General features: G+C 30.9%; 1 protein-coding gene across 1 annotated transcript in view; it reads right to left on the bottom strand.

Moving 5' to 3' along the window:
• Window positions 1–11711: 11711 nt before the first annotated feature.
• Window positions 11712–21476, bottom strand: part of LOC18033443 — a 21200-nt gene continuing 11435 nt past the window's right edge. Inside the window, 3 exon segments of the mRNA XM_006421048.2 lie at window positions 11712–12491; window positions 12672–12869; window positions 13076–13142. Coding sequence (XP_006421111.2) covers window positions 11712–12491; window positions 12672–12869; window positions 13076–13142 — 1045 coding nt within the window.

The raw sequence follows: 21476 nt of genomic DNA, 5'->3' as shown, positions 1-21476 counted from the left end.
CTAGACTTATCACTCACCTTCTCATCTACATCTTGAGTGTGGCGTCAATATCATTCTCTATACCTCTGGTTCATGTGTTCTTAAGCATTGGGGTTAAGGTTTTGTTTGTCTTAAATCTGTTTAGAACTTTCTTGGGAAGTTGAAATTACAAATTAAGTGTGGGTTTCAAAGTTTCATTGTGGGATTCGCATTAGAGGTTAGAACTTTAGGTTTGTAACATATGCACTCCGATTTTCTTAATTAAGTGAGTGATTTAATTTTCTTCTTCGCTATTAATTTTTTTATTTCGTCACGACATTTTATCGAGAATAATTGAGCGCGATTACACGCGCCGATGGCCGGATTTTATTTTCATCACGGGTCCGAATTGAGCTTAATTTGTATTAAGCTTAAAAAAAAAAAAAGGGTCGGATTGTATAATTGGTGAAGGGGAACTGTTTTTGAATTCAAAAACAAAGTGAGAGAACCCGTGAAAGAGAGAGAGAGAGAGAGAGGAATTTTGACCCGTTGACCCGAAAACCCGACCCGGACCCGCGATATTGACCCAAACGGATCTCCTAATTCCGGCCACCTTACCGGTCGTGCTTGGTACCGATATGAAGCTTGGAAGCCGACCGTTGTATCCCCGTGGTCCTCGTCGCCGAAAACCGACCAGAACACCGACGATTTGAGCTCGAAAGTCGCGGCCAAGATCCTTTTCCGTCGCCGTTGATTCCGCCGGGTTTGTGACGCGCCACCACTTGGAACTGGTTCCTCACATCTTCAGCAACAATTTCCGACCAACCACGATCACCAGGGAGGCCGGAAAACCGCCGAACGATCACTGGAAACTTGCGGATCTTTGGAGCTTCGATCCGCCGCCGGTAGCGCGCGTGGCGACTCACGGCCACCACCATTGCACTCACCGAGGTCGGAACTAGCAGACCTAAGCTCCCCGTCATCGTTGACTGAAGTCCGGTCACCGTTGACCGGCAGGGGCAATTCGGTAAATTCATGAAACTTTGGGGTGAATTTGTAATTTTATGTAATCAGTGGACATTTTGGTAATTTTGAGTGAGAGCAGTGAAGTAATTTATGCTTTCGAGGGTAATTCGGTAATTTAAGACGTTGAGGACATTTCGGTAATTTTATGCCCTGAGGGTAATTTCGTAATTTCGGAGAATGTGATTAATTTATGTAATCTGAATTGAGGATAATATGGTAATTGACGAATATGAGGATAATTTGGTAAAATAATGAAGTTTGAGGATAAGTTGGTAAAATATTGATGTTGGGGGTATTTTGGTAATTTTACTCATATGGGAATAGTTTATCGTTAATAGGATTCGAGATTTATTATATTAAATTGGTTGTATTTCTATTTACAGAGAATAATTATAGTGTTTCCGTGATTAGGAGGATCCGCATCCGCGAACGAGAATCAACCCGCGGACGTTGTTGATACCGAGTCTAGACATCATCACTGTGAGTGGAATATACAAAACCTATTTTCATAGTATATGCTGATTTTATGATAAGTATTTAATGCTTCGATTAAATGATTTTCCGGCAAATTAATTTTTATCTATGTGTCGGTCTTTATTGTTATTGAGAATGAGTTTGATTAATGATTTTATTAGCGTTTTTGAGTAAAGGCATGATATTAGAATTGAGCAGATTTTGAGATATGTTGAATAGAAAGAAAATGAGATTTCATATGAGATTCTATGTTTATGTATATGTTATTTTTGAAATCATTAGACAGTACCCTTCCCTCCAGATACAGAGAAACAGATAATATGAGATCAGAAAAGAGATACAGATAAGATGAGATAGAGGCCTTTGGGGCCCGTCGGAACACACATAGAGGCTTTGGGCCGTGTGTTCGGGCGCTTTTGCCTTTTGGGGGCTTATGCATGCACAGTACAGATATATGAGATATGAGATGAGATCGTCCCCATCTATCCGTTGTAGCTCCGGGGCGTGACGTTACCCAGATAGTACGTCATTGCCCGTCCGTCGAGGTCCGGATATGATCAGATTATTCCCTGGGTACTTGTTTGATGACAGTTTTTAGTATTCAGTATTTGATATGATGTGTATTATATGATTCCATCGATTTTATGCAAATATATGTATTATAGTGTTTCAATGAACTGATTTGCATTAAATGAGTTTGAGCAAGTTCTTATGATATTTTGAGAAATTGATTTATGAAATTGATTTGAGGAAGTGATTTGAGAAAGATTAAATGATTTTAAATAAATTTATTAAATTGTCAGCAACTACTATCCACTCACTGAGCTCACTGAGTTTTATACTCACCCCTCTTTTATTCTATTTCCCCCCCCCCACAGGAGATTTACAGGTACATCAGTCAACCCAGTAGCGAACTTTAGTGTGATATTGTGGCCACATGATGGTGCTAGGAGTCGTGGATTTAATTATTATTATATTTGAGATTTTTGCGAGTTGTATTATTTTATTATTTTATGTAATCGATGTAATTTAATCTTAGGATGATATGGATATGTTGATTTGAGAAGTTGATTATGGAGGATGGTTGGATATTGAATTATTTTGGGAGTGTTGATTTGTAAATTGCAGGATTGGATATGTTTTATTTTTAAGGGAGACTCTGCCGAAATTTTTATAGAATAGTTTCGATTTTACGAGTTTAGATAGACTCGCCCTGGGGAGTTGCGGGGCGGGTCGTTTCAAGGTTCCACTAGAGATGCCCAACGGGCCGTGCTATGCCGGCCCAGGCCCATCAAAGGAAGCCCACGCATGCTTGTGGTCGTGCCGTGCCAGCCCGGAACATGTGCTGTGCCAATCCGACACACGTGCCGTGCCGTGCCTAGAAAAAATAGCCCACTAAGTTTTTTTTTCCTTTTTTATTTTTTTTAAAAGCGCATGCCAAGTTGTTTTTTTAAGCTTATATACTTTTTTTTGGACCCATGTGCCTTTATTTAAATTTAATAAAATAAAAAATTCAAAACTCAAGTCCTTATTCAATAATAATAAATTAATAAATAAGAGAATGTAATATTAGTTGCTAAGTTTGACTCTATGGTATTATAATTCTTTTTTAGTACTTAACAACAACAATAATAATAATTTTTTTTAGGGGTTAGCTAAATTGTTAACTTGGAATTACGTAGAGTCATATATAATAGTTTATAATAATATTAATACATATTTACAAAATCATCATATTTATAATTTTATTTATTAAAATCATGATATATATTATTTATTTAATAAATTATAAACATAAATCAATTATAATTTTTTAAAAATAAGAATTAAATAAATTTAAAAAACTTGAGCCAATAAAATATATTAAAAGATTCAATTTCAAGTTGTTTATAAAATCATAAAATTTTAAGTTTACTTTCATTAAAAAATGAAACGTGCTTATTGCGTATTTTTTCGCGTGTCGTACTTTGGTCTATCTCTAATTTTGCCATGCTTTTAAGGCCCATGTGCCTAAAATCTAAGCCCGGCACGGCTCACGTGCGTGCCGTGCCAAGTGCTCTACCGAAACGTGCTCATGTCATGCGGTGCTATACGGACATGTACCGTACTCGTGTCGTGCATCGTGCCGTCCGGTCCATTGGCCACCTCTAGGTTCCACTTTATTTCTTTGTGTTGCAAAACTTCAAGTTTCAATATTAATATTTGAGAATTGCATCATTTATATGATATCGTAAATAACAGGAAAAAAATTTTTCAACCTGAAGTTTTGAAAAAAAACATAAACATAAACATGCTAAGCTAGTGATGAGAATATAAAATGTCATAATTTCTTCGGTTAATGTTTATATTTTTATTATTTGGTGCCAACTGTACTCGTTATTCTTATATTATGGTTTAGGATGCAAATGGAGGCGTTAAGTGCAAAATAAAGCTAATTGGGCAATCTTGGATAGTTTCGACATTGCTTCATAATTTGGGCATAACTCCCTCATCCAAGCTCTATTTGAAATGATTCAAGGTGCTATGGACGTAAGAAAAAGATATAGACTTTCATGTTTTTTACGTTTCGAGAGATATTGGTAGGGATGTCAATGGGGCGGGTTCGGGGCGGGGATCATGATCCCCGAACCCGAACCCGATTTAGAAGCTTTCCCCCGAACCCGCCCCATACCCGAAAAATTGTAATGGGGGATAGTTTGGGTATATCCCCGAAAATCCCCGAATTGAGCGGGGATTAAAGCGGGGACCCGATCCCCATTTTTTAAATAATAATTTCTAAATATTTTATTTTTTTTAAAATAATAATAAATCTGACAACCTCCATATTTAGAAATAAAATTACAAATGATTAAATTCCATATTAAAATAAAATACAAGTGATTAAATTTTAACAACCTCCACATAAATAAAAACATAATAATTCTAAGCCTTCGACATAATTACAAATGATCAAATTTTATACGAAAAATCAAAATAATTTTAAATTTTCAACATAAATTTGTAGCCATCACCATTGATGCACATTCTAAGATTCTTCATTAACCTATAACAACATAAACAAAAAAAAATTAATAAAAATAGTTAATTTTTATTTGCATCTATAATTTCTAGTTAAGAAATTATATTTAATGGTTAAGCGTCTATAATTTACTAATTAAGCATCTATAATTTCTAGTTATATTTAATGGTTAATGATTTCATTTTTATAACTTAATTTATTTATGTTGGTGAATATAACAGTGATTATATTATTAAATGGTATTTCCCAGATAGCTTATTACAACAGTTTTGCAAAAGAATGTAGAAGAAAATTGGCAGTAGAACTTCTCTCTTCACTCACTACCAAATAGAAAACTACAAGAAAAATAAACAGAACCCATTTGCTCAATTATTACAAACCCCACAACTTTGTTTCCCTCCACGCATCCCAAAACCTCAAACCAAATAAATCCCCCCCATCCCCTCAAACGACACTTTTGCTCAAACTACTGTTGCTGCTACAGCTTAGAACGAAGGAGACAGATTTTTGTTTACAGATGTATTTTTCAAGCACCTCGGTTCTACAAAATCCTAGTGTTTAAGTAAATAACCTGTAGACCTACATAATTTCTTCACCATCAAAACACACTACAAACATTATGGTCTGTCCTGTTTTAGCTACAGCAGCACTGTTAATTCGTCTCTTCACTTGAAATTTTGAAACGCCCAGAAATTTTAAAGCACACGAAGACCCATACCCAAAAAAGACAGTTAAGTTGTTCACAGACTTCGTGGTGGTATCCAGAGCTTGAATGAGACAGTTAATAAATAAACAAAGAAAGAAAAGTAGAAAAGGCAAAAGCATTGCGGCAGGAGAACCAACAGGTGCGGCTGAGTGTTGGTAGGTGACGACGAACGGTGGCGGCTGACCGGCTGTTAGTGACGACGGCAGCTCACGAGCTGTTAGGGTTTCTTTTGGGGGAAAAAATTAGAGTTTTTTTTTTGTTTTTATTTTCGGGTCGGGTTAGGGGATCCGGAAAAATCCCCGAACCCGAACCCGAAAAATTTTGGGGGTTTTAGACCCATCCCCAAACAGACCCAAATTTATTTTCAGTGTTTTTCGGGGCCCCATACCCGCCCTAAATTAAGCGGGGCCCCGCGGGTTTGGAGCCCCGCGGGTATTGTTGCCAACTCTAGATATTGGCTACATCAAAGTTGAAATTGGGCTTGAAGTTTCTGCACTTGCTCTGTTGACATTCTGGAACGTTCCTTAGCTTACTATTCTAATACACGGATTTGAGACGATACACTTTGGAAGTTTCCAGATCTGATGCACGAGAAATCTAGCTGAAATCACTAACTCCTATTTATATTAAGTCTTTGTTTTTTTTTATTAATTAGTCGAATTTGAATATTATTACTTTAGGAAAATATTTAGAATATCTTTATTAATTTTAGGAGATTCTATAGGCTTTGGGAAGGGAATTAACGCGTATAAAGAGGAAAGAAATCATCAGACTTGGGGATGCCTCTCCCTCTCCCCTCTCTTCTCTAACTTCTCCTTCATGTTTTCAGCATGGCCTTGCGTGGCTAAACTTTTAAGTTGAAGGAAACAAAAGTCTTAAAAATAACAAAACTATTAGATCTAGTTTGTTTTATTGTTTAATTTATGCTTTGAGTATTGGATGTTCTTCTGCACTTATTTTTATAATTGTCTCGTTTAATTACTAGGAGGCCTACTAGTTTATTGTTTGTTGCGATCTACTGCTAAGTTAGATATTAAATCCGTAATTATTTGACAACTCGAATTTGTGAAGCAATTAAGATCTAATGATTTGTTGTATAAGAAATTATTAGATCTCAGGAAGAATGCTCGACTAAGTTAAATGCAACTACTTTTGCACACAACCACTTTTGCTTGTGTTTTTCAACTTATTTGATTTCTCTAATTCTTAAGGCTACAACTACATTAAAACTTTGTAGCACTTGACTTGGGTTATTTAGTAGTTAGTGTTGACTAGATCGTCTGTGTTTCAATTAACTGTGACTAAGGACAGATAAGAAGAATAGTTCTAATAGTGAATATTCAAAGTACGAATTGATATATACTTGCATCGATGACTAGATGTAAAGTTCCAGTGGTGGATGTTGACTTAGACCATGGTTTTTTTTTTTCGTTGATTTTGATATTTTAAATTGAATTGTTCCTTAGTTGATTTTTTTTCAAATTGTTTTTGTTATATTCAAACTGAAACCCCCGTCCTTGTTCACATATTACAAAACCAGGCTGGATACTCTATGTAGGAATGATCCTTACTCACACCATTTAAATGTGTTTTAGGAGTTTAGATTTTATTTCTGGTCGCCTATGACAGCAGACCAACTAGGAAAAAAAAAAACAATTTATTGCCTGCATTAATTCTTAATGCGAAATATCCAACTTGTTGACCTAAAAGGTCATACAAAATTTGATTTTCATGATAACAGATTACGTGTCGAGAGTAAAATAAGAATTCTATCTTTTTAATCTTAGTGGCTCTTGAAGGACAAAAATCATCCATGACAAATCAAGTTCAAGGTATTCAATAAAAAAAAACTCATCAAGTGAAAGACAACCATCAAGGTTACAAGCTTAGATGATTTTTCTTATTACATGTCTTGCAAACCTAGTATGATTAAATGTATTAATGATTAAGCATTTAAAAGCTCAAATATTTTTCATGACATTTTAAATGAATCATTATTTTCAAAATGTAAAGGTCATATATTTAAAGTGAAAAGGATTTTATGAAAATTGTTGTTTTCAAGTATATGGACTAAATTAATTTTTTTAAAATTTTTGAAATTAACAAGTATTGTTTGAAATACTGAAGGAGGACCTATTTGAAAAGTTTTATAAAATTGTACGCTTATGCAAATTTAGAAAGATCTGTGGCCAAAATTAACTATAAATTTAGAAAAGAGCCAGTAGTGAATTGCCTCAAGTTAGTAGTGAACGATGAATTTATGAAACTTTCTAGAGTCCAAATAGTGAGCCGCTAATTTCAAGTTGTTATCCAATTAGGCAACAATTTCAAATGTCTTTCTAACAGTAACATGCCACATAAGCTTTGTGGTGATCTGCCTTAAGTTAGCGGTGATCCGATAATTTATTGAATGTGTTATATTTTGAGTGAATAATGTCTAGTTTTTTTTTTCTTTTTCCCCCAAACTATAAAAAGCCAACTCTAACTCATTTCCATGAATTCTTGCAATCTTCATTGAGTTAAAACTTGTTCATCCAAATCATCTTGAGGTTTCGTTTATTTATTCACATACATTGATTCATTATTGAGCTATCACTTGCTAACATACTCTTTAAGGAGTGTGACCTTTGTAAACTTCATTGTAAACATCAAAATTGAGTGATTGTAAGTCACATCTTTGGAACAAAATCTAATTAAAAAAGGAAATCCAATTAGAGATAAGCTACCCATGAGCATCATGCCATAGGTAAAAAGGAAAGGAGAGGCAAGCCCCTACAAAATTTATTGGATGATCTACTAAGACATTGGTACCTTGAGATTAGTTAAGAGAGCATTTTCACATTCATCATCACAAATAGAAGCTCCTACTTCCAAATGAACATTGACTACTAGCTGGAAAACACTTAAGAAAAGAGGTATATGATCATCTCGAGTTTTGTAAAGATTTATGGACACCTTTAAAGTCAATTGCAAACAGTTTGAAGCTTGGGTTGTAAGGTTTGATCAGTGAAATCTTCAAACTTGATTTACTTGGAGGTATGAATGTAGGTAGGTTTGTCGAACCACGTAAAAATATATGTTTATTTTTTGTACCCTTACTTATTGTTGTGACTTTATCATTATTTGTTGGTGTTGGATTGTGGTGTTGCCGTTGACAAATTTTTAAAATCCAATTATCCCCCCTTGAGTTACTTAAACAGAATTTAACAACTTATTGACAACTACGAAATATACTTATAAAGACAATTACACATATAAAAATAAACATACTAAATAACAATAATTATAAATAAAAAGATAAATATGAAAGATAAATAAGATAATTACATAAAAAATTATCTAACTATGAAATGGACATTGTTTTTCCTAGAAACCCAACTAAAGTGGTGGGACCATCTGTTAATAACATCTTATAATTTGACATACTATCACTTTACTGTTTCTAAGTCGAAAACTAAATTATCATTTTTAGTGAGCGAACAAACTTAGTTTTGATTTTTTACTTAATAATTTAATAACCAAAATTAAGTACGACATCGTAACAATAGGATACAAAATTATTTCAATGTAACTCATTGTCAGACCTAATTAAGATGGTTTATTGAAAATTAAGGATATTTTTAAATATCTAAATGGTCTTAAAAAAAGGGATTCAAAAGATAAAAAGCAGGGATTCATTAGCATCATTCCATACTTTTCCTTATCATTCAACTCAAAATAAGCATCATATAAATAAATTGCTCTCACCAAATTTTTTGCTTTCAATATTCATAATTGTTTTAAATGTCAACAACTAAATAATTTTTAGTTCTAATATGAATAAAAGATTTCAATATCTTCCCAAAAGGGAAAAGCCTTCACCAATCAAAATTAAGTTCGTTCTCTCATGTAAATTTACTCAATGAAAACGACATATTTCATAATTGATCGTATATTAAATAATAATTAAATTTTCTCAAATTAATAAATTTTCTTTGTATCATATCTATCAAAATAACTTTATACACTTAGAGGTTGTTTGTTAAATATCTGAAGTCTGAAATTTTATTAATTTCAAACCTTTCTGAAATATGCTTGTTTGATTTTTGGAACTTATGTTTGATTTTCAGACATTTACATCTGAATAGAAAAAGTAAACTTTTATCTGAATGAAAAAATATCTGAATGACAAGTAAATATTATATTTCAAAAATATCTTTGTAAAATAATTTATTTCCTAAACTATAAAATTTTATCCTCTTTTTTTTTTTTAATTTACAAGGACAAAAATGTCAAATAACCAAATTTAAGTTCTTTTTTATTGTGAAAACAAACAAGATGCCACTTATATTCAGATATTTAAAAAAAAAACATGTCATTCATATTTTCGTAATCAGGCCTATTTAGACTTTAGAAAAATTCAGACCCATTTAGATTTCAGACAAAAAAACAAATGCTACCTTAGTTAAGTATGAAGTTATACAAGATTTGTTTATGCGAAATAGAAAGTGGGTGCATCTAATAGAAGTTATAAACTATAGGCAATAGAAACCAATTATGACCTTAAGGTGTGTTTGGCAACTCTCACAATGCAATGCAGTCTCATGTTCATCTGCACCAATTTGTTACATTAGCTAAACTCGTCTAGGAGTCGGGTTTAGCTAATGCTACAAGCTTCTTTTTTTTAATAAATAAAAATAAGTTTAAAATTTAATAATATAATATAATATTAATTTTTATTTTATTTTTTACATAATTAATTAATATAAATTAATAATTTATTATTCACTAATATTATGCTTTTATATTAATTATATTAAAAATGTGATTAAATGATTTATTATTTAATTATATTATATTATAATAATTAATATATAAAATTTGATTATTATTTAATAAGTTAATATAATTGATAATAAATACTTAAAGAATAGATAAAAAATATAATAAAATATTGTATTGTTTGATCGTATGATAATAATTAATATTAAAAATTAATAATCTTTAAATAATTTAATATAACTAATAATAAGTACTTAAATACTCATAAATTTAAATAATATTAACTTAAAATTAATAGTACTATAAATAATGATATAAAATATTGTCACATATACATTGTCCGTATTGCACCATTCTATTAAAACTTTATAGACTCTAATGTAATAGACACTAATGTAATATAACTAATACAAAGCAGTAAAGTTAGTCAAATACACTCTTATGGTGCGTTTACTTCATGGAATGAGAATGGGCTGAGAATGAAAATGAGCTGGAATGGGAATGAGATTCTAATGTGTACTTAATAAAAATAAATGGGAATGAGAATGTGCTGGAACGCCATTGATGTGTTTACTTGGCAAAATTAATGTATCTAGTTAATGAAAATTATATTATTTAATACTATGAGTATTTTAGTAAATTGATTCTCATTCCCATTTATAATTAACTAAATTTATTATAAGAATGATATTAATTAACAAAATAAAAATTAATAATAATAATGACATTTAAAATAATAAAATTAATTGTGATTTGAACGAGGGTAATTCAGAAAATATGAAAACATTAGACATATACAAAAGTCAGTTCGGGGAATGAGAATCCCCATTCCCAACCCCCCATGGGAATGAGATTCTCATTTCTTATTCCCAAATTGTGTGGGATCCACACATTTTATTCTCATTCTCAAATTACATTTTGCCAAGTAAACATGAGTTTCATTCTCATTCCCTAAACCCTCAAGTAAACACATCATTAGTGAATGATGAATAAGGAATTAAAAGAGAAGAATGTGAGGTCATGAGCTAAAGATGTGTTGCCAATTGTATATTTAATTAGGAAATTTGCCTCCGATGAATTTTTATTACCATATACTGTAGTAAATTAAGGGGTGTTATCCTTTAAGCACTAGCACCACCGATGTAAGGTTTCCTTATTTTAATTTATTTCACACATACTTCAATTTGGAGAAGTTTGCTTCGCTTACGGCTAGAATGCACAAGTGCGTGTGCTGCGCATGCCATGCACGTGCACGGCTGCCACGTCAGCTGAAAAACTCCTCCTCCTTGTTCCCTAACTTACCCCCACACACAACATGATTTTGGTTTTGTCCCAAGTGTCAACTAGAAAATTTTAATCCGATCCTTCAAGAATATATTATTCCAAAATACATTAAAAACAATAAGTGGACGCAAAAATAATTTGGATGATATTAGTTTGAAATCGTATCAAAAATGACAGAGAAGAAAAACTTTTTTTTTTTAATACATAGGGACTATTCAAAGGGAGTTAAGATAAAATAAACTGGAGATAGACAACCCCATACATATCATGGATAATAATGTGATTAATGGAGGCCGGAGGGGACCTAAAAATATGAAGACTCAAAGGTAGAGAATGTGCATAATTAGCAAGATCATCAACAACAAAATTTGTCTGACGATAAATAGTCTTAATTTCCACATGCCACTTCCGTTTTAAAAGGTCCTGAATAGAGAGGACGAACTGAGAACATTCATTAGTAGGACTAGAAGAGCTAGCAACCAATTAGGTTACACATAATCTATCCACTTCCACCAATATCCACCGAATTCCAATCTCCCAAGCAATTAGCAAGCCTTGATAAAGACCCCAAAGTTCAGCAATCGTAATCGAACAACAACCAATATTTAAGCCAAATCCCCGAATCCGCTTGCTGTTATAATCCCGAATGAGACCTCCAACACTTGACAAGCCAGACCTCTTGCATGAACCATCCGAATTGAGTTTACACCAAGGCCATATAGGAGGCGACCGATGAATCCATACTTCTTTCTTTTTGGCTGTCGTAACTAACAAAGAATCATTAACACGTTGATTTTCCTCGGCCCGCGTCAATATGTCCTGAGTCACATACTTGCTATCAACATAAACACGATCAAACTGAAATTTATTTCTCCAATACCACAACCTCCAAATGGTGAATCCAAAGATGCAACTCCAATCTAAATTCCATTCGTATTGCTCCTTGCTCTGAATATTATAAATTATCCACTCCTTAAGAGGCTTGGAATAAAAATCTACTTGGAAGCTCCTTAGAACAAAATGATTCCAAATTCGCTGTGCCATGGGGCAGTCTCTCAGCACACGTAGAGTGCTCTCTAAATCCAAGCCACATCGATCACAATAACCATTAGAGGCAAAGTGCCTTCTCATAAGCTCTCGTTTTGTCTTGAGTCTATCATGCAGCACAATCGAAATGAAAACACAAATAGCTTGTGGCCCATTCCATCTCCAAGCAAGAAGCCAACTTGAATCCTTATCCTCATGCCTAGATCCCGCAAGATACTGATAAGCAGATCGAACAGTGAAATTACCTGTATTGGAAGTCGACCAAAAGATCTGATCATGTCCTCTCTCAAGTCTTGGCGGTTGAATGGAAGCAACTTTAAGAAGAATATGATTCGGCAGCCGAGAATTGAAACTATCTCATTTCCATTGCCTATCCATATTCACAAAGTCAGCTACCTTACCATGTAGGATGTCCTCACGAACTGGGACAATAGCATAATCAATAAGTGAATGCGTTTTTGTGGCCCAATAATCCCACCAAAACCTTGTTTCTTTACCATTACTGATAGACCAGCCAGCACCCTTAAGTGTTTTGTTCAAAAGTTTGCTAACAGAGCGCCAAAGATAAGAGCAATTTGTTCTTGGCAAATCAGCCTGTAAATACAAACTACTAATCCCATACTTTGTGCATAAAACTTTAATCCAAAGGCTCTCAGTCGAAGAGATAAGGCCCCAACATATCTTCATAAGCAAAACTTGATTCCTAATTTCAAGATTTTTGAATCCCAAGCCCCTACTAATTTTTGGCTTACAAATTGCGTTCCATTTAATTTGGCTCAGCTTTTGCTCGATTGTAGTACCATTCTATATAAACCATCGACAAGCTTGATCAACCTTGTTCTTAACACTAGATGGAAGGCATGTCGTCTGCATGGCATAAATAAGAATTACTTGGAGAGTAGATTGTGCAAGAGTTATATGGCCGGCTAGAGAGAGGTGTGATGCATTCCAATTTGACATCCTTTCTCCACCTTATCCACTATTTCTTGGTAAGTATTCTTGGTCACCCGCGAAAGAAGAAAGGGCAGACCAAGATACCTACCAAGATTATTAGTGATCGTAAAACCAAAAGTTTTTCCAATATTCCTAGCCACATTCGCCGGGACATTAGACGAGAAAAAAATATTGGTTTTTAGAAATCTATCCAATATTAAAGGCATACAACTTTCCTTTTACTTATTCAAATAAAATTAATTATTCGTTAAATTATTTTCTTTAATAAAATACTCAATCTAACCCATAAGATATGTAATTATGGATACACCCAAGTCCGGCTTAATTCACATTGAACCATTGGTTAAGCTAATTTGGGACCTTAGATCATAGGATAACCTATTGAAATCTTACACTATTTTAGATTCCTCTTACTCTTACTACCACCTTATTAAATCTAATTTAGTCAACCTTGCTAAAAGAGAAACACTAATCTTCAATTGTGTTTGTTGGTTTTTTGAGATCCGTCCAACACAACAAACGACCTCTTTATGCCAAAGAGATCAAAGTAATAATCAGCAAAGAAAATCCAATAAAACACTTGATATGAAGAAGATACGAAAACTAAAACTTCATAAAGATATGAAATATCGTATTCAGCTAAAATAAGTTTTTTCTTGGTTTTTTGTGTTAACTGCTTCTCTAATTTAAAAAATTATATATTTTCTTCAATTTTCAATCTTCAATATTTGAAATGCTTTCCTTTATATAGGTATACTATTTCAACGAAATCTTAGTAGAGAAGTATTAGGATATACTTCTTTAGGAGTCCAATATTCCATAAATCATTGACGTACTTACCAATAGAATAATAATTTTTATTTGAAACTTTTTGATGTGAAATCTTACTTACAACAAAAAATATTCTTTATGCCTCCAAAAATATTCTCAAATATTCCGCATAATCTAATTTCATAAATACACGAGACTATATAAATCCCTAGTAGCCAAAGGGGAAAGTTGCTAGAGTTTTTATTAATTGCATCATTGTGTCGATAATATTAATTTTTTTTTTTGTAGTCAAAATATAAGTAAACCAATTTTCTAGTCTTCAAATGGCATATATAGAAGCAAGAAAGACCACAAGCAGTAACCTACATATAGGTAATAAAACAAACAAAAAAAAAATAACATAAACAAAAACCATTAGTTACCGTTAAGTCAAGATCAAAATATCCTTTAATTAATAAATGCTCATGTCTAAGGTTCAAATGAGAAAATTAACTCTTCCTCTAAGATAAATAATCACATATTAATATATTAATTAAGAGAGCAGTAATGCATATCAAAGAAATCAAAATATCATATGCAAATCAATAAAGATCATATGCAAATCAAATAAGCTCCCCCTTAGAAAAGAATAATAAACTCAATGAACATATAAATAAACTTGTTTAAAAATAAACTTTCCCTATTTGAAATCAAGTTCAAATTGAGTTTGAACAAAATAAAGAGATACTCTTCCCTTATCATGAAGCAATAAATACTCCAATCTCTCAACAAAGAAAATTGAAAGTACGTCACTCTCCCCCTTTTGACAAGAGGTTCCAAAACATGATACCAAAAAAAAGAAACTATTGATTCTTTAAAAGAAGGGTGAGGTTTTCTTCAAGTGTTTTTTTTCAAACAATGATCTATAATATCAAAAGAAGTTTGATATGCGTGAAATTTTCTCGTAAGAAACAAATATAAACCACAAAGACCATTAAAACTACAAGCCTTTAGAAAAAGAAACAAATGCTGGAAGACTAGAATGAGCAATTAGTTTAGTTTCATCTTCAAAATTGGATTCACTCTCTTGAGCAATGCCTTTAATATAAGTAAGACATGTAGAACAAAGAATAGAAGCAAATCTAACTTTGTTTGTAGTAGAACCGTTGACTTCAATGAGATTCTCACTGGGTATGCTCAAACAATGATAAATTTTTCCCTTACCATTCATCATGATGAGAAATTGAAATATTAGAGAAAAGATATTGTAGAGAATGAATCACTGAATTGTGCATGAGTAAAAGAGAGAGTTGAGAACCTTTAAATAGAGTCATGAAACGTAATGCATATAGGAATAGGATAGTGTAGTTGAAGTAGGTATATTATAACCTTAATTACTTTGCAAGAATAATAATATAACTCAAATAAGGTCATAGACTCTTAATATAACACGAATAACATGTACGTGCTTGATATACGAAGATAAATATTCATAATATCCAATAAAAATCACAAGAATCGTAAAAACAATGCAAAATCAAGTCAGATGGACTGAATTGCAAATCACGTCAGTATTGAGAAAGCCCATAATTTTGTAAAGTTATCAGAAAAATTAGAGAATGGTTCCCATATATGTCAGAATGTATGTATTGCCCTAAATGATTATTTTCATCAATTTAACCCTTAAATTGAGAAAAACCCTAAAACATAAATGCATGCAAACATATTTCACGCATTTGTCTATGAGAAAATGACTAAAATGCCTATTTGATAAATAAAACACATAAGATGCAATTTTTATGCAATAAGACATGATTTTTTTATTACTTAAAACAAAACAAACTAATAATAAGTTTGTGAAACAAATCACAATTTTTCAAAAATTAAAATGACATGTTCATCAATACTCATATAATACACACGAAATCAAGTTAATCAAACTTTAATCACTCAAACAGAAGAAGATTAGAGAAATTTAAACTTTTGTGTGTGTGCCACTAATCTATCAAGGCTCAATCTCAATTTTTCTCAAAATCAACAGCTCTTGTATCAAAAAATAGAATGAACAAGTCAAACTAACCTCATCATCTTGATCTCTAAATTGATTTTTTTAATGTAATAGGCAATATATAAAGCAACTGCAATAATAAATTTTTTTCTTTCCACATATAAATATATTCTAAAGATTTTTCTTTTTCAATTCTTGTATCAATTTTCTTTTCTCTTTAAAGTGCCTACAGTTAGTAGCTTTTCACTATACCTCTTAAGATAGCTTTCTTTTCATGGTAGTTCATCCTCTCTAATATTTGTGATATACAGACTCAGATTTCTAAAGGTTAGATTCACTCATAAGAGTTGTAGGTAACTATTTATGATAGAGGTGCTTGCCCATCTTGATATCAATAATTGAGATAAGAATCAATAGTAAACAGTCAATTTCAGTCCATTAATTTTCAACATTAAAAGTCTCAATATCAAAAATCAAGTTAAAATCAAGACTTCAAAGACATATGCGCAAAACAATAAGTTTTAGATTTAACTAATCAAAATTTTTTTTTCAAGATTTTAACCCTCCAAATAGAGACTTTTATGCACATAATGATTCGAAAAAAGAATATATTATGCAAAAAACACATGCATATAATGTATTAATCATTCATGAGATGCAAACTAATATGAGATAAATAAAATGTAGTGGAACTTGACTACATAGAACTAATACCTATAGCTTTTCTTAAATAATCAAATCTAGATGCATTCAAAGCTTTGGTAAAGACATTCGCAAGTTGATTTTCAGTCTTAATATACTCTAGAGATATAATCTTAATATTAACTATGTCACGGATGCATTGTTGTCTAATATCAATATGCTTAGGTTTAGAACATTGAAAAAGATTCTTTGAAATATTTATAGTACTAGTGTTATCTTAATATACTATAGGAATATCCTGAACAATACCATAATCTTAAGCATTTGCTTAAACCAAAGCAATTGAGTCAAATACCAACACAACATATTCAACGTCAGTAAGCAATAAAGAAATTGAGATTTGTTTCTTTTTGGGTCTAGATATAAGATAGTTACTAAGATAAAAACAACCTTTTATGGTGCTTTTTCTATCATCAGCATTGGCTACACAATCAGTATCACTATAACCTATAAGACTTAGATCACTGTCTTTAAAATACCAAAATAACATCATTAATAGTTGTATTTACAAACCAAATGATACGTTTAATAGCAGATAAATGAGATTCCTTTGGGTTTGCTAGGTACTCAGTATAAACACCAACACTAAAGTAAATATCACGTCTACTTATGGTGCTTTTTCTATCATCAGCATTGGCTACACAATCAGTATCACTATAACCTATAAGACTTGGACCACTGTCTTTAAAATACCAAAATAACATCATTAATAGTCGTATTTACAAACCAAATGATACATTTAATAGCAGATAAATGAGATTCCTTTGGGTTTGCTAGGTACTTAGTATAAACACCAACACTAAAGTAAATATCATGTCTACTTACCAATAAATAAAGTAAATTACCAATCCTACTTCTATATAGAATTGGATCAACACAAGAACCACTGTCACCTTTTGTTAACCTTAAGTTAGTGCTCATAGATGTTCTCATGTATTTAGTCGAATCTAGTCCAAACTTGTTCCCCAAATTTTGCCATACTTACCAAATTTTGTTCACCAAATACCATTTTCAAGTTGTTTTATATGTAAGCCTAAGAAATAAGTTAACTAACCAACCATTCTCATTTCAAATTTATTCTTCATTATCAAAAAATTCATGAACATGCAATAAAGAAGCAAAGCCAAAAACAATATCATCCACATTAATTTGAGCAATCAATATTCCATGATCAAGATTTTTAATGAATAAAGTCTTGTCTATTCCCCATCTCTTATAGCTTTTTTCAATGTACAATTGATTAATCTTTCATATACTATGCTCTAGGAGCTTATTTTAATCAATATAAAGCCTTTTTCAATTTGAAAGTATAATCGAAATGATATGAATCTTTAAAACCTTTGGGTTTGAAAACATAATTGGAATGATATGAATCTTCAAAATCTTTGGGTTTACTCTTTCTCTATGTTGATTTCTTCTCTAATACAATATACGATAAATCTTCTTCCTTCTTCAATCTTCAATGTTCAATGTGTGAAATACTTCATTTATATTAGTGCATTATTTCACCCATACCCTTGTAGTAAAGTACTATGATATACTTCCTTAAGAGTTCAATTTTCTATAAATACTTGATATACTTACCAATTTAGTAATCATCTTTATTTAAAAACACTTTGATATGAAATCTTACTTACATGCTAATTTGCTACTTTATGTCTCCAAATATACTCTCTAATGTTCCACATAATCTAATCTAATAAATATTCAAGATTAGATAAATCCCTCATATAAGGAATAAATAAATTACAATATTATTGACACAATGATGCTCATAATAAAAACCCTAATACTCTTGATTATCCTTTTCTGCCCTTTTTTTTGTCATTTATATTCCCTATATAAATTCAGTATTTGCTTCATTGTGAGTAATAAGAGTGGAAAACTATTTTTTAGTACAATATAACCTTTATAAATTAGTATTCTATAATTGATAATCTTAATTAAATAAGTTTTTTTCCCTAGTCTCGAATTGAGGGACGATGCATCACATTGATAATTTGTGCAATTATAAGATGATAATTATAGAAAAATCCTTGTACTTACTACATAAATGAATAATTTACTAATTAATATTCTATTATATCCATAATTTTTTTTTTTGGGGAATTAACTAGATCCATAAGAGTAGTTTGTGGACATTTGTATTTAAGTTAATGGATAAAAATATGATATACAATTTATGTATCATGTGCAAAAACACAAAATATATACAAATAAAAAAGAAAATCTTATATAAGGTATATATCATCCTATACAAGCTTATATTATTATTTGCTTGGATCTTGTAAATAATCACTAGCTCAAATAATGATATATCATCAGTGATGCAATTTAGATAAAAAAAAATATAGGATATCTTCATTGTTCATGTTATTAACCAAATAACTAATCTTAGCTTACAAGGGATGATATATTCAACAATCTTATATATTAATTATTATAACTTCAAACTGTTTATATTACTACTCCGTATAAAATCAAAAGTATAGCTATAGAAAAAAGGTAAATTTCGTTTAGTTCCCATATTTTGACTTATGTTAAAAAATATCTCAACACTCCCTATTATTAAATATATTACTTTCCTATCCTTAATTTTTATTTCTTCTTACAATAATACCCTTATAATAATATTCTTGGGATACTAGTGAAATGATAAAATTGTTATTTCATCAAATTGGCCTTAATAACAAAATAAAAATTAATATGTTATTATTTTAATTTTAGGATTAATTTGGTAAATTAAATTTTCATTTACAATTACTATTAAGATTGTTGCAAGGGTAATAAACTTTACTTTAAGTTGGCTGATATTAATGTATTTATAAATACTTCTCAAAAAACTTTATTTATAAATAATTATTAGCAAGATTGTTGTAAAGGTACAAACAAATATTAGTTCTTTCGTACTGATATTTAGTGGTTAATTTGCTAATTAATTTTTCATAAATAAATTACTTAATGTCAAGAATATTGTTGTTAGGGTATTATTGTAAAAGTAAAGAAAAAATAAGAGTAAGAGTATAACATATTTAAAAGTAGAGATATCTTGAGGTATGTTTTTAAATATAAGGACTTAAGCTTAAGTCACACAGTTTAATGGCTCCGTTTGGTACATTTTATTAAATAGAGCTTATAACAGTAGAGCTTATAGCAGTAGAGCTTATACTAATAGAGCTTTTGGACAAAAAGTCATTGGGTGTTTGGTTGTCAATAAAAAATGCACTTTTGAACCATTAAATTGTGTGATATTTTTTATATTATATATTTTTAGAAAAGCTTTATAACCTCTACTTCCAAAAGCTCAAATTTTGGGCTTTTGCTAGTAGAGGTAAATTAGCTTATTTAAGCTAAAAAAACTCTACTAAAAAAATAACCAAACACTATAAAAATTTTTAAAAAGTGTTTATACGATTAAATAAGCCCTTATGGCTCTTAAATAAGCCATACCAAACAGGCACTAAAAAACACTTAAGTTAAAATATAAGGACTAAACAAGCATTTACTCCATAGATAAGTTGACAAATAACTTAACTTTATATTATAGCTATATCAGAAATCCCTGCATCAACTTTACATTTTCTTAATTTTCTCATCTTCAAGCAATATTGATCAGAAAGTAATGGTTGAGATTTCATCCATATGCTTCCCTCATGTTTTCCATAAATAAACATGATTGTTGCTTTGTGCTCCATGAACCTACAACTACATATATTAATTAATTTTTACAGCCAAAATTTGATGGAAACAAATCTTCCCTCTTCTCATTGTAGAATGACTTAAGCTTCTCATTTAGAACCTCACAGTCCAGTCCGTAAGTACTTTTCACCTGGATAATCGAAAATACAAAATTTAATTAAATAACAAGGAACAAATAACACAATTACAAGCGCTAAACACATATATGTTAGAGTATCACCAAAAAGACTCAACTAATTTTATTTTTCAAGCATCTATTGTTTACTTATTTGGCAAATAAGAAAGTGAAAAAATATGGTATATTCCAAAAGACTCTGTAAGTAAAAATATGTTAATATTATTTTAATCAAATAATTATTTTTTTAAAAGAAACATAAATAGTCATTAGGCACTTCTCTCTCTCTAATAAAAAGTAATAAAATATAATTGAAGAGAGAGAACGCACTCTACAAAATTGAAGAGAGAGAAACATTTCTTATTTGAGGAAAGTTAATTGAAATGTCTTTTGAAATTTATAAATACTAATGTAACTCTTTAAATAAGTAGTAAAATTTTATTTGAAAATTTTTTTAATAATATTCTTATTGTCGCCAATTTTACAACCATTATACACACTGTTATATCCCAAATGACGTTGGATAACAGTTTTTGTTAGATGAAAGCACCACATTAATGATGAGCCTGCAAATTGCTGTAAAAATTTTGATGTACAATCAAAGGTTGCGGCTTACGTAGCATCAAGGTATATTTAACATAATGAAAATAATTATTGTGGCCCTTCTGAAACTTTCAACTAACTAATCCTTTCACATCACGTAAGCCACCACTTCAGATTCCAAAAGAAATTGTTTACAACAATTTTATAAATGTATCATTATTATATGACAATTTAATTCTTTATTTTGAGTTTTCATTTGAGCAATTCTATAATATCACATCTGTATGAATAAAATAGTTTGTACAAAAAACTTATGGTTGTAGTATCATTAATTAAAAATAATAATAACAGTAGTAGTAGTAATAATAATAGTAGTAATAGTGATAATAATAATAATAACAACAACAATAATAATAATAATAAACTCGCA

Source organism: Citrus clementina, unplaced genomic scaffold (assembly GCF_000493195.1).
Source record: "Citrus clementina cultivar Clemenules unplaced genomic scaffold, Citrus_clementina_v1.0 scaffold_9, whole genome shotgun sequence".
In the NCBI taxonomy this organism is placed as follows: Eukaryota; Viridiplantae; Streptophyta; class Magnoliopsida; order Sapindales; family Rutaceae; genus Citrus; species Citrus x clementina.
Note: the sequence above shows the minus strand (reverse complement) of the source record. Positions and strands in the feature narration are given on the sequence as shown.